Source organism: Artibeus jamaicensis, unplaced genomic scaffold (assembly GCF_021234435.1).
Source record: "Artibeus jamaicensis isolate MK-2021 breed Jamaican fruit bat unplaced genomic scaffold, CSHL_Jam_final contig_519, whole genome shotgun sequence".
Lineage (NCBI taxonomy): Eukaryota > Metazoa > Chordata > Mammalia > Chiroptera > Phyllostomidae > Artibeus > Artibeus jamaicensis.
In genome coordinates this window covers 26,555,428-26,581,122 of record NW_026521871.1, presented here as the reverse complement: position 1 = coordinate 26,581,122, position 25,695 = coordinate 26,555,428, and the positions used below count along the sequence as shown (strand labels likewise).

Genomic DNA, 25,695 nt, shown 5'->3' with positions numbered 1-25,695 from the left:
ATTTGGGTGATCTGGTCAGGAGCGCGCTGGCAGAGCAAATATGGCGGCGGCAGTGCGTGTGCTGGCGGCTGGAGCTAGGCTCAGAAATGTGGTGAGTGGTCTCCGCGTCGCTGCCCGAAGCCTGTGCAGCAAGCCAGTGTCCATTAACCAGCGCCTAGAAGACAAGCGCCGTGCTGCGCTGATGGGAGGGGGCCAGCGCCGCATTGATGCCCAGCACAAGCGAGTAAGTCCAGGGGGGACCGAACCCTTCCCGCCCCTGTGTTCGCGACCTATCAAAACGTGCGGGGCTCGGTTGCCCAAGACCTCCTGACCAATCCGCACAAAGCTGGGGAGGGGCGGGGGCGAGATTGTTGACCCGGGGAACTTGTTGCTTACTCGCGGAGTCCAGTAATAATTGGAAGAAAGCACTCTTGTGTTTTATCACTTTCTGCTTTACCTTGGGAATTTTAGACGGACCTGGCTGCGCTCCAGCTGGCTTAGCATTTAACAGCTATAAACTTTTGGACAAGTTACTAATCTTTAGGAGTCAATTAATTCTAAACAGAAGATGGTAATAATACTCCCTTAACAACCACGTTGTTAGAATAGAGATAGTGAAGCAATGATAGGCACTTAATTTTAAAAAATTTTTCCTATTCTTCTCATGCCCCACGAAAGAATGGTTCTTGCTCCATTATGGAAGCAGTAAAATCAAGGCATATGGCAGGTAAGGTAACACAGGCAAACTCTCACGTTAATCTGGGGTGGGGTAAGGTGTGGTGCATGCAGGGTATTTGTGGAACTCTGCCCCCAGAGCACCAGCTAAAACCCTTTAGGGTCTCAACGTGTCAGCGTGCATCGACCTGCTGGTTAAGGAAAACCACCTGGTCCAAAGCAGGTGGTTTTTCTGGGAGTATTTATGTTAGTTTATATGTTTGGAGGGAGTGAGCATCTGAAGCACTGCTACACACCGCCCAGGTCGTGACGGGGGCATGTTTGGTGAGCCATTTAGTAGCAGAGGAAACAGAGGCCCAAATGGGTTGGCTGCCTGGGACTTGTGTCCCTGACATTTGTGAGTCTGGACCAATTTGCTGGATGCAGTGCAGAAGGGAAATTCTTAAAGGTGAAGGGCACTGAGGTGCAGCTCACAAGTGTACTGGAGGTGACTAGGGTGAAAGGCTGGGATCTTCAGTGAGGAGATTTGAACCAGCCCTTTAAGTCTAAACTCAATGTTGATTTAGGTGTTGTATAATTTTCATTTGACAAAGGTCTACAGGTTCCTTTTTGACTTGGGGTATGAGATGTAAATTAGGTTGATAGTGTGTGGTGCCAGAAGTGGGTGGCTGTGTCTGGGGTGAGGAAATTTTAGATCATCCTCTGGAAAGGCCCAGGCAGTGCTCCCCGGGGCTCTTTTTGTTGGTGCTCTTGCTCAGTTTCTCCCTGGAACATCACTCGTCCTTTCCAGTAGGCAGTTCCTACTGGGCTTAGATGCAATTTCCAGATTTAGTCAGGAGACCAACTCGATTTAAATCCTCACTTCACCCCCTTTTAAAATATTTTTGGACTACTTCCCTAGGATAGATTCCCAGAAATGGAATTACTGGGTCAAAAGTGAATATCTTAACACTTATCTATGTATTGTCAAATTGCTTTCCCCAAAACTTCTACTTTACACAGCAGTGTGTAGGATTGCCTATTTTAATATTACCTCACTGGCTTGGGCTACCTTCTTAAGGGAAGAAAATACAGCCAATCTGAGGTGTTTTTGGAAGAGAGGGGGCATGGTGAACCTGAATATTGGGCTTGATCTAAAGGCTTGGGAGCCTTGGCAATAGAGGCCCTTGATAGGTTGAAGGCTCCAACCTCACCCTGTCTAAGAAGCATTTTTTTTACTTCTCTCAAGTGAGTTCTTTTTTTAAAAAATTTAAATCCTTACCCAAGGATATGCTTATTGATTTTAGAGAGAGGGAGGGAGAAAAACATCCATCAGTCGCCTCTCATATGCAGCCCAACTGGGAATCAAACATGCAACCTAGGTATGTGCCCTGACTGGGAATTGAACCTGCAACCTTTGGGTGTATGGGATGACGCTCCAACCAAATGAGCCACTTGGTCAGGGCTCAAGTGAGTTCTTTAGCACTCTGTCCTACTCCTTTTCTTCTCAGCCACTCCCTGCTGTGGGGTTGTCTGTGTATCATAGCATCATCAAGAGTCGGGTCCCTAAACAGGGCCCTTAACGTAGGTTAGTAGGGAGAAGCCTATAATGGTGGCAGCAGAAGAACCAGAAAGTAGTCCTGGAAGTGTTCTCGGGCCTGCACCGTAGTGATGTGAGTCTCTGTAGAGTTCCCAGGAAGAAGCCTGTTAATCTAGAGGTGTAGCCTCAGACTCTTCACTGAGCCTGCTTTAGTTTTTTGCCTCCTGTATCTCCATTCTTTTTATTAATGCTCTTTAGGTCTACAGTAAATGTGTGTGGAACTTGTTATCTTGTTCCAGGGTCAGGGTCTCCTTAGCCCCACTTCTCCTTGCCACCTTTTCCACTTTCTACTTACTTATTTGCCTTCCACAGTTGGTGGCTCCTGAAGTACCCTGTCTACCCTGATTTCCTAACTAGGTGAAGTCTACTCATAACACCTGTCTCTTGGGCAGGTTGGTGGACAAGAAGCTTTCACATGTGGTGAAGGGGCAAAACTAGTTCTCCTGGACCTCCTATGAGCCCTCCTTGCTTACTGACTTGGTCTGTGATGACATCACTGAATGATTTTTGTTGCATTTTAGGGAAAGCTAACAGCCAGAGAGCGGATCAGTCTCTTGCTGGACCCTGACAGTTTTGTCGAGAGCGACATGTTTGTGGAACACAGATGTGCAGATTTTGGAATGGCTGCTGATAAGAATAAGGTATCTGTTCCCAATGGTGTTGTGAGCCTCCAAGTTGTACTTTTCCTGCTATGGCCCTGCTGGCCTACCCACTAGACCACAGGTGACAAACATAAGGCCCGTGGGCCAAATCCGGCCCTCCACCTTGTTATACCTGGCCTAGCACCTTGTTTCTACCTGGAGGCAGCACTGAGCTCTCGATTAACTGTTAAGGAGTACCTAATATTACATTCAGCCCTTTGAAGGCAACCATGAAGCCGATGTGGCCCCTGGTGAAATGAGTTTGACACCCTTGCACTAGAATAATGCAATCCTTCTGAGACTCAGGGTACATTGGAAGATTTTCATGTTGTGGGGCCCTGGAATCAAGAGTGCCTCTGAAGCGGCACTACTGTAGCCTCCACTTACCTTTGTCTGCAGATGAAGGAATGTGAGTGGACTGCTCATACCTCGTGCAGTGTGACTCTGGCTCTGTTCCCAGGGCTCTGTTTGTGGGTTCAGAGTTCTCGCAGGTATAAAATGACAAACTTGGAAAGAAAGGCTGAGAAAGTCTTTTAGTTGAGTTCTGGCTGTCTAGTCACCAGAGACTAAAGCCTAAAGGCTGACCACTTGTGCCTCTTTGATACACTTTAAGTTTATGCCTTGGATTTTTTTAGGTCAGAGTCACTGATACTTCTTCCTTTGACTGGGTGTTCTCCATGAGTGTGCAAAGTTCTTTGGACTCACTTTGGTCAGTTTTTCAGTTCTGCATATACACTGTTTGTAACCAAAGATTTGTAAACTTGGCACCAAACCAGCTGACTCCTTTTGGGCCATTATGGGCCACACAGTGATTGCCAAGATTCCAAGCAAAATGATGGGTTTGCCTTTATTATAAGAAACACTTATATGTATTTTAACCTTTATTTATTTATATCTTATTATTTTATTTTTCCGGTAGTTTCCTGGAGACAGTGTGGTCACTGGACGGGGCCGAGTCAACGGAAGATTGGTTTATGTCTTCAGTCAGGTATTTTATAACTCCAGGAGGTGGGCCTTTCCTTGAGGGCAGAGCCAGGAGCCAAATCTGTGAGAAGAAAATAGTCCAGGGGAGTGACAGCTTGCATGCAGTTTGGGGCAGACAAGGGATTTACTTTTTCTTTTTCAGTGCATATGTCCACAGTATCATACTATGTGTTTTTTCTGAGGGAGACAGAATCTGAGCAGGTAAGTCTTGGCAGGTTGGTTGTGTGTTTGGAGGGCAGCTGTGTCCTGGGCAGGGTGTGTGGATCTGAGAGACCTTGATGTAGCCTGGGCAGAGGGTACTTGACTCTCAGAAACACAGGCCCTGATTTTGAGCTTTCACGAAAGTGTTCAAGCATGTTTTATCAGGCTGACTCAAAACAGGTACAGTTTCTTCACACTAAGATCATAGTAGAATGTATTTGGCAGAATAATGGCCCCCAAAGGTGTCCAAGTCTTAATCCCTGAAGCCTGTGAGTATGTTACCTGACACGGCAAAGGGGAATTAAGCTTGCCCATGGAATTCATGTTGCTAATCAGCTGACCTTAAAATAGAGTAGCATGGCTCTGACCAGGTGGCTCAGTTGGTTGGAATATCGTCCCTTGCATTAAAAAGTTCAATTCTTGGTCAGGGCACATACCTAGGTTTTAGGTTTCCCAGGGGGCCAGGGGTGGGGCATGTACGGGAGGCAGCTGATTGGTGTTTCTCTTTCTCCTCCCTGCTTGCTCTCTCTCTAAAATCAATTTTAAAAAAAACATATCCTTGGTGAGGATTAAAATTAATAAAATAGGGTAGCCTGGGTTACCCAGGTAGGCCCAGTATAAGGATCACAAGGGCCCTTAAGGATCACAAGGATCCTTAAAAGTGGCAGAGAGAGGCAGAGGCGATGTGAGAATGACTTGACCTGCTGTCACAGGCTTAGAAGGTGGAGGAAGCGGGGGTGGGTCATGAGTGAAGGAATGCAGATGTCTAAAAGCTGGAAAAGGCAAAAAAACAGATTATTCCCTGGAGCCTCCAGGGAGGAGCACAGCCCTCCCTGCTAGTCTTGATTTTTAACCCAGTGACACCATGTAATACTTTTAAATTACAGAACTATAGGGTAATCAATTTATGTTGTCTCAAGCCACTGAATTTATGGTAATTTGTTACAGCAGCAACAGAAAACAAACACAAAAAACCATATAGTTGCTATTTTGTGTTTGATTTTTTTCCCTCTTCTTCTGAGAGGTTGAAGTATATGTATAATTATAAGTATTAGACCTAAAGTTACAGAACTTGTTTAGGAAGCTAAAACGTTTTCTGGATTTGATAGTAGAATAATTATATGTGGCTAATTTTAAATGTATTTAGACAATACTCATTTGTTAATTGAGTTACCTTCAAAATGTTTTAAAACTGTTTTAAATGGGTCTACCAAATGCTTAACTAGAAGGAATCATGTCTTTGTGTGTATGTATAATTTATGAGAAATAGGCAAAAACTTGTATAGAAGGAACTATTTCTAAAAAAATGTTTATTGCCCTGGCTGGTGTAGCTCAGTGGATTGAGCGTGGGCCTGTGAACCAAAGGATCGCAGTTCGATTCCCAGTCAGGGCACATGCCTGGGTTGCAGGCCAGTTCCCAGCAGGGATGCATGAGAGGCAACCATACATTGATATTTCTCTCCTTCTCTCTTTCCCTTCCCCTCTAAAGATAAATAAATAAAGTCTTTTAAAAAATGTTTATTGATTTTTAGAGAGAGAGAGAGAAAAACATTGACTGGCTGCCTCCCATATGTGCCCCAACTGGGAATTGAACCTGCAATGTAGGCATGTGCCCTGACAGGGAACCAGTCAACGGAGCCACACCAGCCAGTGCCAGAAGGAACTATTAATGATAGAATAAAGAAAGTTGGGCATTGTGGATACAGTGTTCTCCTAACTATTAAGTAGATACAAAAATTTATTAAATTATTACTTTCGAGCACCTCTCATGTGCATGAAGTATGGAGGGGTGGGGGAGCGGGTGGTGATGACTGAGGTCGAGTTCCTGCCCTGAACAAGCTAATCATTTTGTAGAGAGAGTGGCGAGAACAGAAGTGATTACAGACAGGGTGAGAGAGGGTCTGGGCAGGTGTTGTGGGCTCAGGACAAGGGAAGCTCACATCTAGGACTGAGAAAAGTCTTAGGGAAAATGAGGCATTTGAAATGGGCCCCGAAGGATAATGAGGGTGGAGAGTGATGAGCCAGCTTTTTAGTAGTGATCCCCCAAATGTTAATATTGGTTGGCCTCTTTCCTGGGGAGCTTCTGTTTTTTCCAGAAAAACAGCCTCAGTCTTTTGCCTGATAATTAGCTGCGGGTGTGTTTTGTGGGGAGAGGAGTAAGGGGAAAGAAGGGGCCATTGTGGGTTCATCATTTAGTGTACAGGCTCCTAATTTCACTTGTCTTCAGCTTCATTTTTGCCTTTGTTTGCTGCTGGTCATTGTGAGTCCAGAGCCCCTGGTTAAGTTTCTTTAGAGAATAAACCTTTCTCCTCTCAAAGTGAAGGAGAGGCCTGTGGGATCTAACTGCTCCTAACACAGACTTTCAGTTAATTTGTTTTTCTCCCCCGCCCCCTTCACTTTCCAGGGTTCCTGGATTATTCTTTTTTTTTTAACCTTTTTTTTAAAATTTATTTTTTAAAATTGATTATGCTGTTACAGTTGTTCTATTCCCCCCTTCATTCCCCTCCACCCTGCCCCCCCATCCCCACCATTACCCCCCTTTAGTTTATGTCCATGTGTCCCAAGTCCTTTAGGTTCTATATTTCCCATGCTATTCTTGCCCCCCCAATCTATTTTCTATCTACTGTCTATGCTACTTATTTTCTGTACCTTCTCCCCCCATCTCCTCCTCCCACTCCCCTGTTGCTAACCCTCCTTGAGATCTTCATTTCTATGTTTCCACTCCTGATCTAGCTGTTCTTTTAGTTTGCTTTCGTTTTAGGTGTGGTTGTTAATAACCGTGAGCTTGTTGTTCTTTCACTGTTCATGTTTCTTTAACTTCTTTTTCTTAGATAAGTCCCTTTAACATTTCATATAATAAGGGCTTGGTGATGATGAACTCCTTGAATTTGATCTTATCTGAGAAGCACCTTATCTGTCCTTCCATTCTAAATGAAAGTTTTGCTGGATAGAGCAATCTTGGTTGTAGGTCTTTAGATTTCATGACTTGGAATATTTCTTTCCAGCCCCTTCTTGCCTGTAAGGTCTCTTTTGAGAAATCAGCTGACAGTCTGATGGGGACTCCTTTGTAGGTGATTGTCCCCTTAGCTCTTGCTGCTTCTAGGATTCTCTCCTTCATTTTAATTTTGGCTAATGTAATTATGATGTGCCTTGGTGTGTTTCTTCTTGAGTCCAACTTTTTTGGTACTCTCTGAGCTTCTTGGATTTCTTGGAAGTCTATTTCCTTTGCCAGATTGGGGAAATTTTCTTTTATTATTTGTTCAAATAATTTTTCCACTGGTGGTTGTGTCTTTTCCCCTTCTGGTACCCCTATAATTCAGATATTGGAGCATTTAAAGATGTCCTGGAGGTTCCTAAGACTCTCCTCATTTCTTTGAATTCTTGCTCCTTGACTCTTTTCTGTTTGGCCATTATTTGCTTTCTTCTGGGCCACTTCATTGATTTGAGTCCCAGTTTCCTTTTCATCTCTATGGGTTTTCTGTGGAATTCCATTCATTTCCCTTAGTTTAGCCTTCATATGTTTCTCTAATTTGTGGCTATAATCAACCAGATCTGTTAGGAACCTGATGACCAGTGTTTTAAACTGTGCGTCTGAGAGTTTTGCTATTTCTTCGTCGCTTAGATTTATCTCTGGGGCTCTGAGGTCTTCCTGCGACATTTTTGGTCTGTTCTGGCCCTTTAAATGTGAGAAGCGGCGCCTTGGACTCCCAGGTCGCTGGGTTGTGACGCTGTATGTGGGGGCGTGGTCAGAGCAGGGATATGGCGGCGCCCTCTACTGCCCCAAGCCACGGGGACCGCCGGGCCCGGTCCAAGCGCCCACTCCCTCGCCTGTCCGCTCGCCCACAGATAGGCAACCGCAGTCAACACGCAGCACCACCTCCCCACTGTCTCCTCAGCAGTCGCTCACCCGTGGGTTGCTCGGTCGCTCACTAGGTCCAATCCTGGGTTTGGAACCCGTGCGTCTGGATTCGCGCGTCTGGATTCCACGCCTGGGTCCGTCCGACCGGAGTCCTGTGCAACCCCTCACGAGATGCCGGTTTCGCCCCTTACCGGTCGGGCTGAGGAATTTGTTGTTACCGGACTTCCGAAAAGTTCAATTTTCCGTGTTCTGGTTGTGTTTTCTGATGCTCATATTTAGTTGTCCCTAAACTTGGTTGTGTGAGAAGGCACGGCACATTCACCTATACCTCCATCTTGGCGGAAGTCTCCCCTGGATTATTCTTTCCTTCTGTTTATCACTCTGCAGGTGTATAGGTTTCTATTTGCTTCAAGTTGGTTATTCTTATACTTGTAATTCTCCTCAGATTTGTTCAGTTTCTCGTCTGTTGTTTCCTCTCCCTTGTTTTGCCCTCATGCGCTGAACCCGTTTTTAATTCCCCACTTTCTTTGGCAAGGGTAGGGGTGGTGGGCGGTTTAGGAAGGAGGTCATTTCTACAACAATCTTTTCACATCGGAAGGTAATGAAAATCCATAAGCAAGAGGAAGTAGTGAGGGCTTTGATATATTTTTCACCTCCTTTGTCAAAACAGCAAGTGTTTCCTAGTTATGGTAATGCCTGACTGTTCGACATCCATACAATCTGGTTTTTGTAGTTTGCATGAAAAATTTTCATTTCCTTCTGAGCTACAAATTATTTTGTAGAGCAAAGACTAGATCTTTTGCTCTTGACAATACATAAACTTCCTTTAAGATATTCATTATTCTGTGGAATAATTTATAAAATCAGACTTAACATTTTTTTAACTTCTAAAAATACTTTAAATCTTTATGAATTAAAAAAATTATTGATTGATTTTACAGAGAGAAGAGAGAGAGAGAGGTAGAGAGAAATGTCAATTTGTTGTTCACTTATTTATGCATCATTGGGTGATTCTTGTATGTGCCCTGGCCTGGGATGGAACCCGCAACCTGGGTTCTAATTAATTGAGCTACCCAGCCAAAGCTGCTTATGAATTTTCTGTTTCCTCCTCCTATTGGCTCTTCATCTCTGGCTAGTTATATTTTATTTCTTGATTTGTTTTCTTTTTAGGATTTTACAGTTTTTGGAGGCAGTCTGTCGGGAGCACATGCCCAAAAGATCTGCAAAGTAAGTATTTAATAGTAACAATGCACCCAGTTACATAGTGCATGTTGGTTTGGGGTGAAAGACACTGAGCTAAGTATGTGCAGGTCGGGTAGAGGTACATAAGAAGTGGTGCCTTCAGTATAGGACAGGAGTTTTTAACATTTTTTGTTCTATGGATCTCTTTAGCAGGCTGGTGAAGCCTGGACTCTCATTTTTTTTTTTTTTACATGCTTAAAATAAAATAGGCAGGACTACAAAGGATTAAACATATTTTTAAAAATTACACTTGTAATAGATGTGCTTTTTTATTAATGCATTAAATATAAGACTTGGCAGTGGATCTCAAGTGCTATAATTTCAAATAGGCATGCATGAAAATTATATTACATGATATTTGCAACAACTTTAATATGACACAGAAATATCTATGGCTGCTAATAATGACAAGTCACAGGTACTTCTAATACTTATGTGGGGTTTTTTTTTTGCCTATGTCCATAATTGAAGGAAGTACTAAAGATCGGATTAATAAAGATAAAGATGTAAATTTTTTCTCATCCAAGTTCATGGACTCCCTAAAATCTATTCACAGATACTTTGGGGTTCTGAGGACCCCAGGTAAAGAACCCATGGTCTCTGTGGGGCATCTAGGTGCTAAAAGATAAGGAGCAGTGAAAGGATTATTAAATATAATAACACTGCTAGAGATGAGATGCTCTGGAGATGAATAAGAGTGGAGGTTGTATTTGGAGAATTTTGGGGTTAAAAGTAGAGTTGACTATTAGTAGCAAGGCAGGGCTTTCCTGTGTAATGAAACACCTGGATTTTCAACATGGTCCTGTCATTTATTACTCCTGAGACCTTGAGCCAATCACTTATCTTTTAAACCTTCTAATTTTTCCCTATTACTGCTTCTGTTATGATTATTAAATGAGATAATGGAAGTGAAAGTGCTTTGTAAACTGTCAGTGGCCATTAGGAATATTGCTCATTATACTGTTAACTATTGACCCATGAGGAAAATCCATCTCGGAAATAAAAGCAGGCCTGGGCCTGGCCTCAGGTTAACAGATGGGTCCACATTTACTTGCATGAAAATACTTCTTTGCCATTCCATCTGCTATCTGTTCTTTTAAAAGAGTAACTGGGAATAAAACTGGCTGCCAAAAAATATATTACAGTCACATGCCACTTAACAATAGGGGTATGTTCTGAGAAGTGCATTATTTGGGGACTTTATTGCTGGGCAAACATCAGAGTGTACTTACGCAAATCTTGATGTTATAGCCTACTACACACCTCGGCTATATGGCAGGAGTGTCAAACTCATTTTCACTGGGGGCCACATCAACCTAGCGGTTACCTTCAAACGGCCAAATGTAATTTTAGGACTGTATAAATGTAACTACTCCTTGGGGACTTCCACCAAGATGGAGGCATAGGTGGAGACGCCGTGCTTTCTCACACAACCAAGTTTAGAGACAATAAAATATTAGCAACAGAAAACACAGCCAGAACACAGAAAATTGAACTTTTCGGAAGTCTGATAACAACAAATTCTTCAGCCTGACCGGTAAGAGGGGTGAGGCCAGCAGCTGGCGGATTTATCAAAAGAGACCTTACAGGCATGAAGGGGCTGGAAAGAGGTATTCCAAGTCATGAAATCCAAAGACCTACAACCAAGATTACTCTATCCAGAAAAACTTTCATTTAGAATGGAAGGGCAGATAAAGTGCTTCTCAGATAAGATCAAATTCAAGGAGTTCATCATCACCAAGCCCTTATTATATGAAATGTTGAAGGGACTTACCTAAGAAAAAGAAGATAAAAAAGATGAACAGTGAAAGGACAGCAAACTCAGAGTTATGAACAACCACACCTAAAACAAAAGCAAACTAAAAGGACAGCTAAATCAGGAGCAGAACCACAGAAATGAAGATCTCATGGAGGGTTAGCAACAGGGGAGTGGGAGGAGGAGAAGGGGGGAGAAGGTACAGAAAATAAGTAGCATAGACAGGTAGAAAATAGATAGGGGGCAAGAATAGTAGGGGAAATATAGAACCTAAAGAACTTGAGACACATGGTCATAAACTAAAGAGGGGGAATGGTGGGGGTGGGGGGGTGCCGGGTGGAGGTGAATGAAGGGGGGGAATAGAACAACTGTAATGGCATAATCAATAAAATTTTAAAAATGCCTAAAAAATGTAACTACTCCTTAACTAGGGGCAAGGAGCTCAGCGTTGCTGCTGGGTAGAAACAAGGTGCTGGGCCAGATAAAACAAGGTGGAGGGCTGGATTTGGCCTGCGGGCCTTGTGTTTGTCACTTGTGCTGTATGGTATAGCCTATTGCCCCCAGACTACAGGTCTGCACAACATGTTACTATACAAAACAACATGAGATTAAACCAAGCATAAGAGAAAATGGTATAATCAAGAGATGCAGTAAGCACAAGATGTAACAAAACACTGTTTTATAGCAAACTCTTTAAAAAATAAGAGTACACTCTAAAATAATAGGTGTAGTATAGTAAATGCATAAGTCAGTGACATAGTCATTCATTATCAAATATTATGTATCGTACGTGCTATACGTTTATAGGACTGGCAGCTGAGTAGGTTTGTTTACACCGGGTCACCACAAACACACAATGCATTGTACTATCAAATTAAGAAAATGATGACATCACTAGGCAATAGGAATTTTTCAGCTTCATTATAATCTCATGGTTGTGTATGTGGTCCATCACTGACTGAAATGTCATGTGGGACATGGCCACAGCCTGGGCCTCTTGCTCTGGAAATGGTTGCCATGAGCAGTCTTATCCTCTGTCAAGGGGAAGTACTTTGGCTCTTGCATGTTTGGGGGTCTTTAGCCCTTTAAATATCTGGTTCTCTATCTTCTATGAATCTACCCAGTCATCATGGGGAATAGAGCCAGTGCTACTCTGTTTTTGAAAAGTGCTCTCAGAACATTGTCCAGAAAACACAGTGGTGCTTTGTAAATGCTGTTGTTGATAACAGGATCATTTGTCTCACAAAAGATTTCTCTGCTGTCTCAGATCATGGACCAGGCCATGATGGTGGGGGCTCCAGTGATTGGACTGAATGACTCTGGGGGAGCACGGATCCAAGAGGGAGTAGAGTCTTTGGCTGGTTATGCAGACATCTTTCTGGTGAGAAACCTGTCAGTAGAGAATAGAAAATAAAAAAACGCAGGGCTCAGTTCTCTCAGCTGTGTCCTGATCGAGCTTTCCTATATTTCATTGTCCTCTGCACCATTGTGTCTGTTCTGTGGCTGCTTCCTGCGTCACCAGCAGTGGCGTGAAAGGTGGATGAAAAGCAAGAGAGAGTATGTAGGGAGGTTTTTAATTTTTCCATAGAGAGCTACTCATAGGGAAAAACAAAATTCAGAATCAATCATAAGGGAAAGTTGCTTAAATATATATATTTTTTCAAAAGCAAGGGTGAGAGAATATAAAAGGTTCAAATGAACTGATTTGCTCGTATTAGAAATTTAAAAAGTGCAGTGCTTTTTATTTTTTGCTTAAAATACAAGGTCATTATACAAAGTTTAAGCTGTAATACAAAGAAGAAAGAAATCACCCCAAATCCTACTACTCAGAAATATTTGGCAAACATCATTTCAGGCATGCACGACTAAATTAAAGGGAAAGAAATGAAAAGAAATGCAGAAATAAATGCGTTTTTTATAGTAGGAAGTAAACTGTGAGAGATGTATTAAGGGAGATTGGGAAGAGGGGAGAGATACTGCCAGATGGAAACTTGAGAAAAGGGACAGATCAGCATTTCCAGGGAGGGGGAGGAAAGAGGGAGAAGGAAGGAAGGAGACAGGCAGACATTGTTCATAATCAGGGCAGATGTTCATCATCCCTGGCCTGCGGGCTTATGGGAGTTTTTATCCTTGGCTATTGCCCTTTATGATCAGTGAGAAAAATGTGTGTTTATTTTGTGTAAGATATTCTGCTAGTTGCAGGAGCACTTGTGTTAGTTGAGAAGCCACTGTGTAGATCTTAAACCTACTTTTTAATCTTTAAACTTGAACTTCTGGGATAACCCTCTGGGGAGAATTAGTTTTTTGGGTGGCTTGGCTAGAACAGTTTAGGGCTGGAAGGCCTACTTTGGCCCCTAGTCCGGAAGTCGTGCCTGTGTTAGAATGAAGGAAGGCTAGAGTGGCCCTCAGAGAAGTGGCAGTAAACCGCCACATTTTAGAATATCATCTAGTTTAACTTATCTGGGGCAGTTGGCGTTTTTTCCCCCACCCCCAGGGGTTAGGCTTTAGCAACTTTAAGATCCACATTGCTTAATTAACTGCTTGCTAGTGCTGCTTGTCATATCTACACCTCCACCCACTTCTTCCCGCCTGTACTGTTATTTTTATTATTTCTTGTAACCTTATTTTGATATCATTTCAAACATTACAGAAAAATTGCAAAAATAGTATGAAGCATTCCCATATGTTCCTTACCTCGATTTATTAGTTATTTACATTTTGCCCATTTGCTCTATCATTCTCTCTCCATATGTACATATTTACATGTTATATTTTTCTGAAACATTTGAGAATAAACTGGAGATTGTGCTTCCTTTATTTATTAAAACCTTCATTGTGTGTTTCCTAAGAAAGGACATTCTCCTGTAAAATCAGGGTATAATAATAAAAATCAGGAAACTTAACATTGATTCATCAGTATTATTCTTATCCATGGTCCTTATTCAGCTTTCATCAAATGACCCTAATAAAGCTCACTACAGCTATTTTTCCCTCACTGGCTAGGATCCAGTCCAGTATTAAGTACTGCTGCCACTAATTGTCATATCTCTTTAATCTCCTTTAATCTGGAGCAGTTCCTTAGTTGTTTTTTTTTTTTTGGTTCTTCATGACCTTGACATTTTTTTTAAAACAGCTTTATTGAGGTATAATTTATTGGGTTGGCCAAAGAGTTGGTTTGTTTGTTTCTGTAAGATGGCTCTTAGTTGTCTTTAATTTCATTCAAAACTATTTTGTTAAATTGTAATGTGACAGCTGTCATATCAGTGTGCATATAAAAAATCTTATCAAAATTGGTGAATTTTTGTGAAGCCATTTTAATATAGAAAATACTCAACATTTTTGGCATATCATGCTTTATTATTTCAAGAAAGGTAAAAACGCAACTGAAATGCAAAAAAAGATTTGTGCAGTATATGGAGAATTAACCGACTGATTAAATGTGTCAAAAGTGATTTTGTGCCCTGGCTGGTGTGACTCAGTGGATTGAGTGCCAGCCTGTGAACTGATAGGTCGTCGGTTCAATTCCCAGTCTGGGCACATGCCTGGGTTGCAGGCTGAGTCCCCAGCTGTGGGTATTTGAGAGGCGACAGATAAGTGTATCTCTCGCACATTGATGTTTCTCTCCCTCTCTTCCTCCCTTCCCCTCTCTCTAAAAATAAATAAATAGAATCTTAAAAAAATAGTTTGTGAAGTTTTATCTGGAGATTTCATGCTTGACCATACTCCACGGTCCTGTAGGCCAGTTGAAGTTGACAGCAATCAAATTGAGACATTAATTGAGAACAATCAGTGTTATACCATGTGGGAGATAACCAACATACTCAAAATATCCAAATCAATGAAGTTATTGGTGAAAAATGTGTCTTTTATTTTATGAAAAAAACTAGACTAATTTTTTGGCTAACCCAATATATACCATAAAAATCAATCTGTTGTAAGAATACAGTTCAATGATTTTTAATAAATTTATAGAGTTGTAATCATTGCCACAACCCAGTTTCAGAACCTTTCCTTCCAAAAAGACCCCTCCTGCCTCTTTGCAGTCAGTACCTGCCCCGCCGAAGGCAACCACTGTCAGCTCACTCTCTCCAGTTTCTGCATCTGACTCTTCACTTCGCACAGTGTTTGTTGAAGTTCAGTCACATTATACTCTGTACCAGCGGTTCATTCCTTCTTATTGATGAATGATAGTCTGTTATATGGATATGATAATTTTTGGGAAATGAAAATCAAAACCACAATGAGACCACTTCATACCTTCAGAATGGCTATTATTAAGAATTCAACAAATAGTGAGTGTTGGCAATGATGTGAAGAAAAGGGAACCCTCATGCACTGTTGGTGGGATTGTAAACTGTTGTAGTCACTATGGAAAACGGTATGGAGATTCCTCAAAAACTTAAAAATAGAACTACCATATGACCCAGCAGTTCCATTTCTGGTAATATATCTGAAGAAAATGAAAACACTAATTCGAAAAGATGCATGCACCTCTGTGTTTATTGCAGCATTATTTACAACAGCCAAGATACGAAAGCAACCTAGGTGTTCATTGATAGATGAATGCATAAAACGTATATGAGAAATGCATATATTTATACACACACATACACACACATACATACAATGGAATATTGTATTGAAAAGAATGAAATTTTGCCATGTGACAACATGGATGGACCTAGAGGCTACTATGCTAAGTGGGATAAATCAGATAAAGAAAGACAAACACCATATAATCTCATATGTGGAATCTAAAAAGTAAAACAAATGAACAAACAAAGCAAAACAGATATCTAAGAAGAGAAAAAAAATGATGGTTACCAGAGTGAAGCGGGGGTTGGGGAATGGGTGGAAAAGGTGAAGGGGAATAAAAAGTATAAATATTTGGTAGAATTCAGTAGTGAAAAGAAAAGAATTGCAAGGAGTTGTACAAAATGGAAACTTTCATGGGCATTAGAAAGCAGGAACAAGAATGTTGTACTAGGCCGGAAGGCAGATTGATTATGTTTGCTTTACGGGGTGGCAGCGGTCCATCAGGCAGATTACCTACCTAGTGCTGGTCAGGTGGGGGGCAAAAGTAAAATAAAGAATGTTTTATAAGTTACTGGACAAGAAGATGAACTCAAAAGTTGATGGTATGAACAATAAAGCAAGAATCAGATACTATAAACTATAAATTAAAAAGGGGCTTTGGGATGAGGAGGCTGGCAGGGTAGAAAATGTGTAACTGTTACTATGAAGGAGACATACCAGATCTCTATGGACAGTTGCATAATAATTGTATACTTTGTTATTATTTATTCAAGAATATGTATGATTAAAAATTTATACAATACAATCATTGTACTTTTCAAACAAAAATGCCACTGTGAATATTTGTGTATAACTATTTGTGTGAACATATGTTTTCATTACTCTTGGGCAGATACTGAAGAGTGAGTATGTTTTGTTTTGTTTTTAAGTCAAATCCACAACCCAAGTATGTACCCTGATTGGGAATCAAATCTGCAGCCTTTTGGTTTTCAGGATGGCTCCCCAACCAAACTAGCCATCTGGCCAGGGAGGGTAGCTTTAGTTTTTAAATTTGTTTTTCGATTACAGTTGACATAAAATATTGTATTAGTTTCATGTGTACGACATGAGAACTTATCTTTTATTTCTTAATGGTGGCATTTGGAGTGCAAAAGTTTTTCTTTTTTTAAATTCTCACCTGAGAACATACTTGTTGATTTTAGAGAGAAAGGGAAGGGAGGAAGAGAAACATTGATGTCAGAGAGAAACATCCATCACTTGCCTCTCATGTGTGCCCCAACTGGGGGACAAAACCTGTAACCCAGGTATGTGCGCTGACAGGGAATTGAACTCACGACCTTTTGGTTTATGGGATGAAGCTCCTAGCCAAAAGAGCCACACCAGCCAGGGCAAAGTTCAAAATGTTTTAAATTTTGAAATTCAGTTTACCAGTTATTTTCTTTTGTGGATCATGCTTTTATTGTCCTATGTAAGAATAGTGCCCAGTACAAAGTCATGAAGGTTTTGTGTAAATTTTTTTCATGGCATTTTCTAGGTTTGGGTCCTTTATATCAAGTCTATAACCTATTTGGTGATAATTTCTGCATATGGTGTGAGGTCAGGGTCTAAATTCATATTTGTCTCACCACTGTTTATCGACATGACTATTCTTCCTTATTGCATTATTTTGGAATGTTGGAAAATCTGTAGGCCATAAATATAAGGGTTTATTTCTGGACTCAAGTCTTTTCCTTTGATCTATATGCTTATCCTTACCTCACAACCACCTGGTGTTGATTGCTGTAGCTTTCCAGTAGTTTTAAAGTTGTGCAAAATCTTACAATATTGTTGTTCTTTCTAAATATTGTTTTGACTATTCTGAGTCCTTTACATTTCCATATAAAGTTTTACTATACAAAGCTATACAAAAATGGCTGCTGAGATTTTGTAGGAACTATATTAAGTTTTGTACATCAATTTGGTAAACATGTATGTTTAATATTTTGAGTCCTCTATTCCATGTAGTTGGAATGTTTTGCCATTTATTTAGGTCTTTATGTCCACAATATTTTGTAATTGTAACATATGTGTATTATACTTTTGTCATTTATATTTAAGTATTTTACTATTTTTGATGCTATTGTTAATGGAATTGTTTTGTTTCTTTTTAAATTGTATTTTGTTGATTATGCTATTACAGTTGCCCTGATTTTTCCCCCTTTCTCCCCCTCCATCCAGCACCCATCACTCCCTCAGGCAATCCCCCCACCATTTTTCGTGTCCATGGGTCATACAAATAAGTTTTGGGGCTACTCCATTTCCTATACTATGCTTTGCATCCCATGTAAAGGCTATTCTGTACCCAAACAGGCTATTCTGTAACTACCTGTTTGTACTTTTTAATCCCCTCACCTCTTCACCCATTTCCCCACATCCCCTTCCCATCTGGCAATCATCAAAATGCTGTCTGCATCCATGATTCTGTCTCTGTTCTTGTTGCCTTAGTTTATTTTTTAGATCCAACTGTTGATCTATACATATTTATTGTCATTTTTTTGTTCATAGTTTTGATCTTCATTTTTTTAAAGTAAGCCCCTTTAACATTTCATATAATATTGGTTTGGTGATGATGAACTCCTTTAGCTTTTTCTTGTCTGGAAAAATTTTTATCTGCCCTTCAGTGATAGCTTTGCTGGATAGAGCAATCTTGGCTGTAGGTCCTTGCTTTTCATGATTTTGAATATTTCTTGCCAATCCCTTCTAGCCTGCAAAGTTTCTTTTGAGAAATCTGCTGACAGTCTTATGGGAACTCCCCTGTAAGCAACTACCTGCTTTTCTCTTGCTCTTTTTAAGATTCTCTCATTATCATTAAGCTTTGACATTTTAATTATGATGTATCTTGGAGTGACCTCTTTGCATAAATCTTATTTGGAACTCTCTGCTTCCTGGATTTGCACGTCTATTTTCTTCACCAAGTTGGGGAAATTTTCTTTCATTATTTTTTCAAATAGATTTCCAATTTCTTGCTGTTTCTCTTCTCCTCTTCGTATGCCTATGATGCAAATGTTGGAATGCTTGAGTTGTCCCAAACTCCTTACACTATCATTATTTCTTTGGATTTTTTTCTCCGTATTCTGCATGGCTATTTTGTGCTTCCTTATGTTCCAAATCATTGATTTGGTTCTCAGCTTCATCCATTTTACTGCTGCTTCCCTGTAAATTGTTCTTTATTTCAATTAGTGAAGCCTTAGTTTTCGACTGGATCTGTTTTACGCTGTTGAGGTCCTCAGTAATTTCCTTAAGCTTCCTTATAACCAATGTTTTAAACTGTGCATCTGATGGATTGCTTATTTTCATTTCCTTTAGCTCTTTTTCTAGAGTTTTTGATCTGTTCTTTCATTTGGGTCATGTTTCTTTGTCTCCTTGTTTTGGTGGTCTCCCTTTGTTTGTTTCTATGTATTAAGTAGAGCCACTTTGACTCCATGTCTTGGTAGCGTGGCCTAATGTAGTAGGTGTCCTGTGGGGTCCAGTGGCACAGCCTTCCCTATCACCCAAGCACGGTACTCAAGGTGTGTCCTTATTGTGGACTGAGCTACACCTTCCTGTTGTAGTTGAGCCTTGATTGCTGTTGGTATGTCAATGGGAGGGATTTGCACAGGCCAGTCAGCTGCAAGGACTGGCCGTGACCTCTGACCATCAACCTCTGCTCTCTATGGAGGATCAGCTATGTAGGCACAGGGTGGTATTGCTCTGACATGGTCTGCAGCTGTCCGATGGTGTGCAGGCTCTGGGGTTTCCTGTTTGGTGCAGTCTAGGTCAACCCCTACCTGTGTCCTGCCCCAGGTTACCCTGCAAGAGCTATAAAGTAATCTGCAGATGGCTGCTATTTATGCTAGGCTTGGAGATTCCCAGGTGAAGCCAAGCTGTGAACCTAGGCTGACTGCTGCTAGCACTGGGTCCTGGACGTCTTAGCAATAGGCACGGGGACTGGAGATTCACTTAGTCTGACTGTTGTTTATTTGAGAGGAGTTAAGAAGTTGTGAAACATGAGCTAAGACCAGCCATTCATATGGAAAAGTCACTGGGTGGGATGAAGCCCCAGGGTATCTCCACAGGAGGGCTATAGGGTTAGCCAGGTTGATGTAGACTCCAATAAGGCACCCGGGTACCTATCTGCCAGTTCTGTGGCTTTTGCGGGGATGGTTCAGAAAAGGGACAATGGCCTCTGTCCTTCTTTCTGTCTGGGAGAAAGCTGCCCCTCAGCTCTCAGCATGATGCCAGACAATTCAGTTCCTTCCCATATGCCACTGGTGCCTTGCAAGCTGCTACTGTGGTGCTGGAGATCAGAGGGAGTGAGTCTGAGTAAATCGGTTTGTGGGTTCTTTAACCTTTCAGACTCCCAACAATTTCTTCCACTGACTCAATCCCCACTGGTTTTTGCAGCCAGAAGTTATGGGGACTTACCTCCCTGGCATTGGAATCCTGGGATGGGGGGCCTGATGTGGGGCTGGGTCTCCTCATTTCCTAGATATCCCTCCTGAAGTTTAATTCACTGCACATGGATCTGCCCCCATACCAGTCTGGAGGGATGTTGTGGTAGTTTCTTTAATTCTTTAGTTGTTGGACTTACCATTCAACATGATTTCTGTTGGTTCCGAGTGATTGTTATTCTACAGTTTAGTTATAATTTTGTTGTGGTTGTGTGAGGAGGTGAGCTGTGTTTACCTGCATCTTCATCTTGATCTAAAGTCCTGGAATTGTTTTGTTAACTTTTTTGGGGGGTTCTTTGCAAGTGTAGGAACACAATTGATTTTAATGTACTGACTTTATAACCTTGCTGAACTTGTTTATTAGCTCAACTTGATAAATTTTTTCATGTGTGAATTCCTTATGTGTTTTTTCCTATATACCATACATGATCATGTCTTCTGCAAATATAGATAGTTAATATTTGTTCCTTTCTAATCTGAGTGCCATTTATTTATTTTTGCTTAATTGCCCTGGCTAGAACATGCAGTGTAATGTTAAATAAGGGCATGAGAATGGACACCCTTGTCTTGTTCCTGAACTTGGGAAGAAAGCATTCATTCTTTCACCATTAAGTATGACGTGAGTAGATGCCCTTTCTCAGGTTGAGGAAGTTACCTTTTCTTTTGGTTAAGTTTTCTTTCTTTCTTTTTTTAATCACAAAAGGGTGTTTAATTTTGTCAAAGGCCTTTTCTGCATGTATAAGATAATCATGTAGTTTTTGCCTTTTTGAACTTTATTCTGTATTACATTATTTGATTTTTGGATGTTGAACTCAGTTTGTATTTCTGTGATAAATCGCTCTTGGTCATGGTGTATAATTTTAGTAAGTTGCTGGATTTTGTTCACATTTTATTCAGTACTTTCAAATCTATATAATAACATTTCTTTTTTAAAAAAAGATTTTAAAAGAAAAGACTTCATTTATTCATTTTTAGAGGGGAAGGGAGGGAGAAAGAGAAGGAGAGAAACATTGATGTGGGAGAGAAGCATAGATCAGCTGTCTTTTGCGTACACCCCAACCACGCCCCCAAATGGGGATCTGACCCATAACCCAAGCATGTATCCTGACCAGGAATCAAACTAGTGACCCTTGGACCTGCAGGATGACACTCAACCTGCTGAACCACACCACTCAGGGCCAAATATATCTGTTGTTGTGATGTCTTTCTTTTCTTCCATAATTTTTTTGCTGCTGTGAATTTATCCCCCAGTTTTACTAAGTCTTGTGGTATCTTTGGCTGGTTTTAGTATCATAATTATGGCCTCATGGAAGGATTTGGAAGTGTTGCTACCTCTTCAGTGTTTTGTGAAGAACTCGTCAAAGATTGACATAAATTTTTCTTGAAATGTCTAACAAAATTCATCAGTGAAGCAGTCTGGGCCCTTGTTTTTGTAGGTAGTTTTAATTTCTTTTTTATTACTGATTCAATGTCTTTATTTGTTACAGGTTTATCAGATTTTCAATTTCTTCCTGATTCTGTTTCAGTAGTTTGTGTTTTTATAGCAATTAGTTAATTTCATCTAAGTTACCTTATTTGTTGCCATATTGCTGTTTGTTATTTTCTTATAATTTTTATTTCTGTAGTTATGTCTCCTCTCATTTCTTATGTAGTCATATGATTTTTCTTGTCAGTCTATTTAAAAGTTTGTAAATTTTTATGGTCTTTTCAAAGAACTAATTTTTGTTTTTCTTTAAAAATTAAATTTTTTAAAAAAATTTTTTGAGAGAGGGGGAGGAAGGGAGAAAGAGAGGGAGAGAAACATCAATGTGTGGTTGCCTCTCACTCGCACCCAACTGGGGACCCAGCTTGCAACCCAGGCAGATGCTCTGACTGGGAATCGAACTGGCGACCCTGTGCTTCATGGTCCGACACTCAATCCACTGTGCTACACCAGCCAGGGCCAATTTTTGGTTTTATTTTTTCTCTATTATCTTTATATTCTGTTTCACATACTTCCACTTTTACTTTTGTTTCTTTTTTTGTTTGCTTTATTTTACTTGTTCTAGTTTCTTGAGGTGGAAAGTTAGATAATTTAAGATGTTTCTTTTAATATGTGCATTTAGAGCTGTAAGTTTTCCTCCTAGCTGTGCTTTTATTGCATTCCTTCGGGTTTGGTATGTTACCAAAACATTGATCTCAAAGTATTTTTTAAAAAATTATTATTCTATTACAGTTGTCGCAGTTTTTCCCACTTGGCTTTCCTCTGCCCAGCCTGTCCCCTGCTCCCACAGTGAGCCCACACCATTGCCCATATCCATGGGTCATTCTATATGACCATTCCCTTCCCCTTCTTTCCACCATTATATCCCTCCCACCTCTCTTCTGGCCGCTGTCAGTCTTTTCCATGTTTCCATGTCTCTGGTTCTGTTTGCTTGTTAGTTTATTTTGTTCATTGAATTCCTCTTCTAGGTGTGATCATATGGTATTTGTCTTTCACTTACTGGCATATTTCACTTAGAATAATATTCTCCAGTTTCATCCATGCTGTCATAAAAGGTAGGAGTTCCTTCTATCTTTCAGCTGTGTAGTATTCCACTGTGTAAGTGTACCACAGTATTTTAAAATTATATGTTATTGATTATGCTAGTACATTTGCCCTGATTTTCCCCCCTTTGTCCTCTTCCATCCAACACCCATCATTCCCTCAGGCAATCCTGCCACCATTTTTTGTGTCCACACCCATTGCTGAGGATCAGCTGTGGAGGGACAGGGTGGTGGTATCCACTGTGTGTGTAGTTTCTGGGATCTCCCAGGTATGGCAGACCAAGATCAGCCTGTGTTCTACCCATGGCCACCCTGCATGAGAGCAGTCTGAGATGTCCACTACTTGTGCTGGGATTGTAGATTCCCAGCCAAAACCAAGCTGTGAATCTAGGCTGGGGGCTGCTTGTGGTGGGCCTGGGGCTCAATGAGACCAGTTGTTGCTTGTTTGATAGGATTTAGGAAAATGTGAAGCATGAGCCAAGAACAGCCATTCATACGGAAAAAGCAACTTTGGTGGGTCTGCAAGTTGGGTGGGGTGGAGTCTCTGGGGATCTCCAAGGTGATTGTTAGTTGCCTTGGAGCAGTGTTAGCCAGGTTGATGGGGTCAGATATGGCATCAACTTGCCAGCTTTGTGGGGGAAAGGTTTAGAAAAGGGACAGTGGCTTCTGTCCTTGATGCTAGACTTTCAGTTTTTCCGTATGTGCCACTGGTGCCTTTCAAGAGCTACTCTGGTGCTGGAGCACAAAGGGAGTGAGTCTATGTGTGGTTTCTTTAAGAGGAACTGCTTGGGGCTCCAGAAGTTTCTTCCACTGACTCAATCCCCACTGTCTTTTGTAGGCAGGTATTTTGGGGACTTATCATCCTGGCACTGGAATCCTGGGCCTGCTGTCCTAGTGTGGGACTGGTACTCCTTGCTCCTGTGTTACCCCTCCCGAATTTTTACCCACCACAGATGGGTGTGTGGCCAGCCTGTTCCACGTCTATGTCCCTCCTACCAGCCTGGGTGAATGTGGTTTCTTTAATTCTATAGTTATCAGACTTCTATTCACCTTGATATGTGATGATTCTGAGTGATGGTTCTATATTTTGTCATTTTGGTTGTCATTTTGATGTGGTTGTATGAAGAGACAAGCCATTTCTGCCTATGCTGCCATCTTGACCAGAAGTCCTTGGACCACTGTTTTTTAATGCATTCATCTACCAATGGGCACTTACGTTATTTCCAGCATTTGGCTATTATAAATACCTCTACTATCAACATAGTGGTACATAAGTTCTTCTGAATTGGTGTTTCAGTTCCTTAGGGTATATTCCCAGCAGTGGAATTGCTAGGTGAAAAGGTAGTTCCAATTTTTATTTTTTGTGGAGATTCCATTCTGTTTTCCACAGTGACTGCAAAAGCCTGCATTTTCTACAAACAGTGCACTAGGGTTCCCTTTTCTCCACATCCTCACCAGCACTTGTTGTTTGTTGATTTATTAATGATTGCCATTCTGACAGATGTGAAGCGGTATCTCATTGTGGTTTTAATCTGCATCTCTCTGATGGCTAGTGATGTTTAGCATCTTTTCATATGTCTGTGGGCCATCTGTATGTCCTCCTTCCGGAAGTGTCTATTCAGGTCCTTTGCCCATTTCTTAATTGGGTTGTCTTCTGGCATTGAGTTGTATGAGTTCTTATATTTTTTGGAGATTAAACCCTTGTCTGATGTATCATTGGCAAGTATGTTCTCCTACACCATCAGTTCTCTTTTCATTTTCATGATAGTTTCTTTGTAGAAGTTTTTAATTTGATATAGTCCCATTTGTTTATTTTTTTCTTTGTTTCTCTCACTCTAGGAGATATATTAGCAAAAATATTGCAACATGGGGTATATGAAATTTTATCGCCTCTATTTTCTGCTAGCACTTTTTTTTTTAAATCCGCGAATGAACACCTTTATTACATGAGCCTTTTGGTTTTTTTTTAAACACGATCTTTAAAGAAAGGAGGGAGGAGGATTTATTTGCCTTTCTGGGCCTAATTTTCCTCAGCTAGAACTCCAGCTCTCTGCCTTCTAGCACTTAGCCATCTGCTCAGTCACACTGGTCTGGTCTTGAAGCGAAGGGTGCAGGGAGCTTGCCCTGCTGGAACTGCTCCTTCAGAAGGCTGCTGATTTTGGCATTCTTTTTCCTTTCATCATATTTCTCCTGGATTTTCTTAGATTGTTTTTGTTTAAAATCTCTTTCTCCTCAGGAGTCACCTTGGCCTGCTTGTGCTTCAGCGGCAGTGTACAATGGAATTCGTACCACTGTTGGTACGGTGTGCTGTCAGTGAGCATGATACAGTTCTTTACTAGGGTCTTGGTATGGTGGACCAGTTTATTGTTGGATGTATTGTAGACAACATCAATAATCCTTGTTTTGCATGTACAACACCCTGAGCCCCAGGAAAAGTTGCCTACATTCAGTTTGAAGGCTCGGTACTTCTTGTTGCCCCCTCGCACACAAACCATGTGTATGGGTCGGGGCCAATCTTAGTGTTAGCCGCAGGGTGCCCCAGCTCATATTTTTGCTTCTTGTGGCAGGGCTTCCTGTTGCCCCTGGTCTTGTGGCGCTTGTGCCGGTTGTCTTGAGAGATGCCCATGGCTTGGTGCCAGCTGGAAAGTTGGCTAGCAGTTTTATGTATTACAACTTGTATTTGTCTTTTATCCATTTTGAGTTTATTCTTTTTTTTAAATTTTATTCCATTTTATCGATTATGCCATTACAGTTCTATTCCCCCCTTCATTCCCCTCCACCCTGCACCCCCCGCCTCCACCATTCCCCCCTTTAGTTTATGACCACGTGTCTCAAGTTCTTTAGATTCTATATTTCCCCTACTATTCTTGCCCCCCTATCTATTTTCTACCTACCTTCTATGCTACTTATTCTCTGTACCTTCTCCCACCTTCTCCTCCTCCCATTCCCCTGTTGCTAACCCTCCATGAGATCTTCATTTCTATGTTTCCCCTCCTGATCTAGCTGTCCTTTTAGTTCGCTTTTGTTTTAGGTGTGGTTGTTTATAACTCTGAGTTTGCTGTCCTTTCACTGTTCATCTTTTTTATCTTCTTTTATTTTTAGATAAGTCCCTTTAACTTTTCACATAATAAGGGCTTGGTGATGATGAGCTCCTTGAATTTGATCTTATCTGAGAAGCACTTTATCTGCCCTTCCATTCTAAATGAAAGTTTTTCTGGATAGAGTAATCTTGGTTGTAGGTCTTTGGA

At 41.1% G+C, this 25,695-nt stretch overlaps 1 protein-coding gene and 1 pseudogene across 2 annotated transcripts in view; one reads left to right on the top strand and one right to left on the bottom strand.

Annotated features, from left to right (window-relative positions):
* Positions 1 to 25,695, top strand: part of PCCB (propionyl-CoA carboxylase subunit beta) — a 72,523-nt gene continuing 46,828 nt past the window's right edge. The window contains exons 1-5 of one of the 2 annotated variants that reach the window (XM_053669341.1): positions 1 to 223; positions 2,755 to 2,874; positions 3,794 to 3,862; positions 9,089 to 9,145; positions 12,184 to 12,297. In XM_053669341.1, the coding sequence (XP_053525316.1) occupies positions 41 to 223; positions 2,755 to 2,874; positions 3,794 to 3,862; positions 9,089 to 9,145; positions 12,184 to 12,297 (543 nt within the window). In that variant the 5' untranslated portion in view covers positions 1 to 40. The remainder of the gene's footprint in view (positions 224 to 2,754; positions 2,875 to 3,793; positions 3,863 to 9,088; positions 9,146 to 12,183; positions 12,298 to 25,695) is intronic. The other variant, XM_053669342.1, reaches the window with a different exon arrangement.
* Positions 24,440 to 25,073, bottom strand: LOC128628003 (40S ribosomal protein S8-like; annotated as a pseudogene).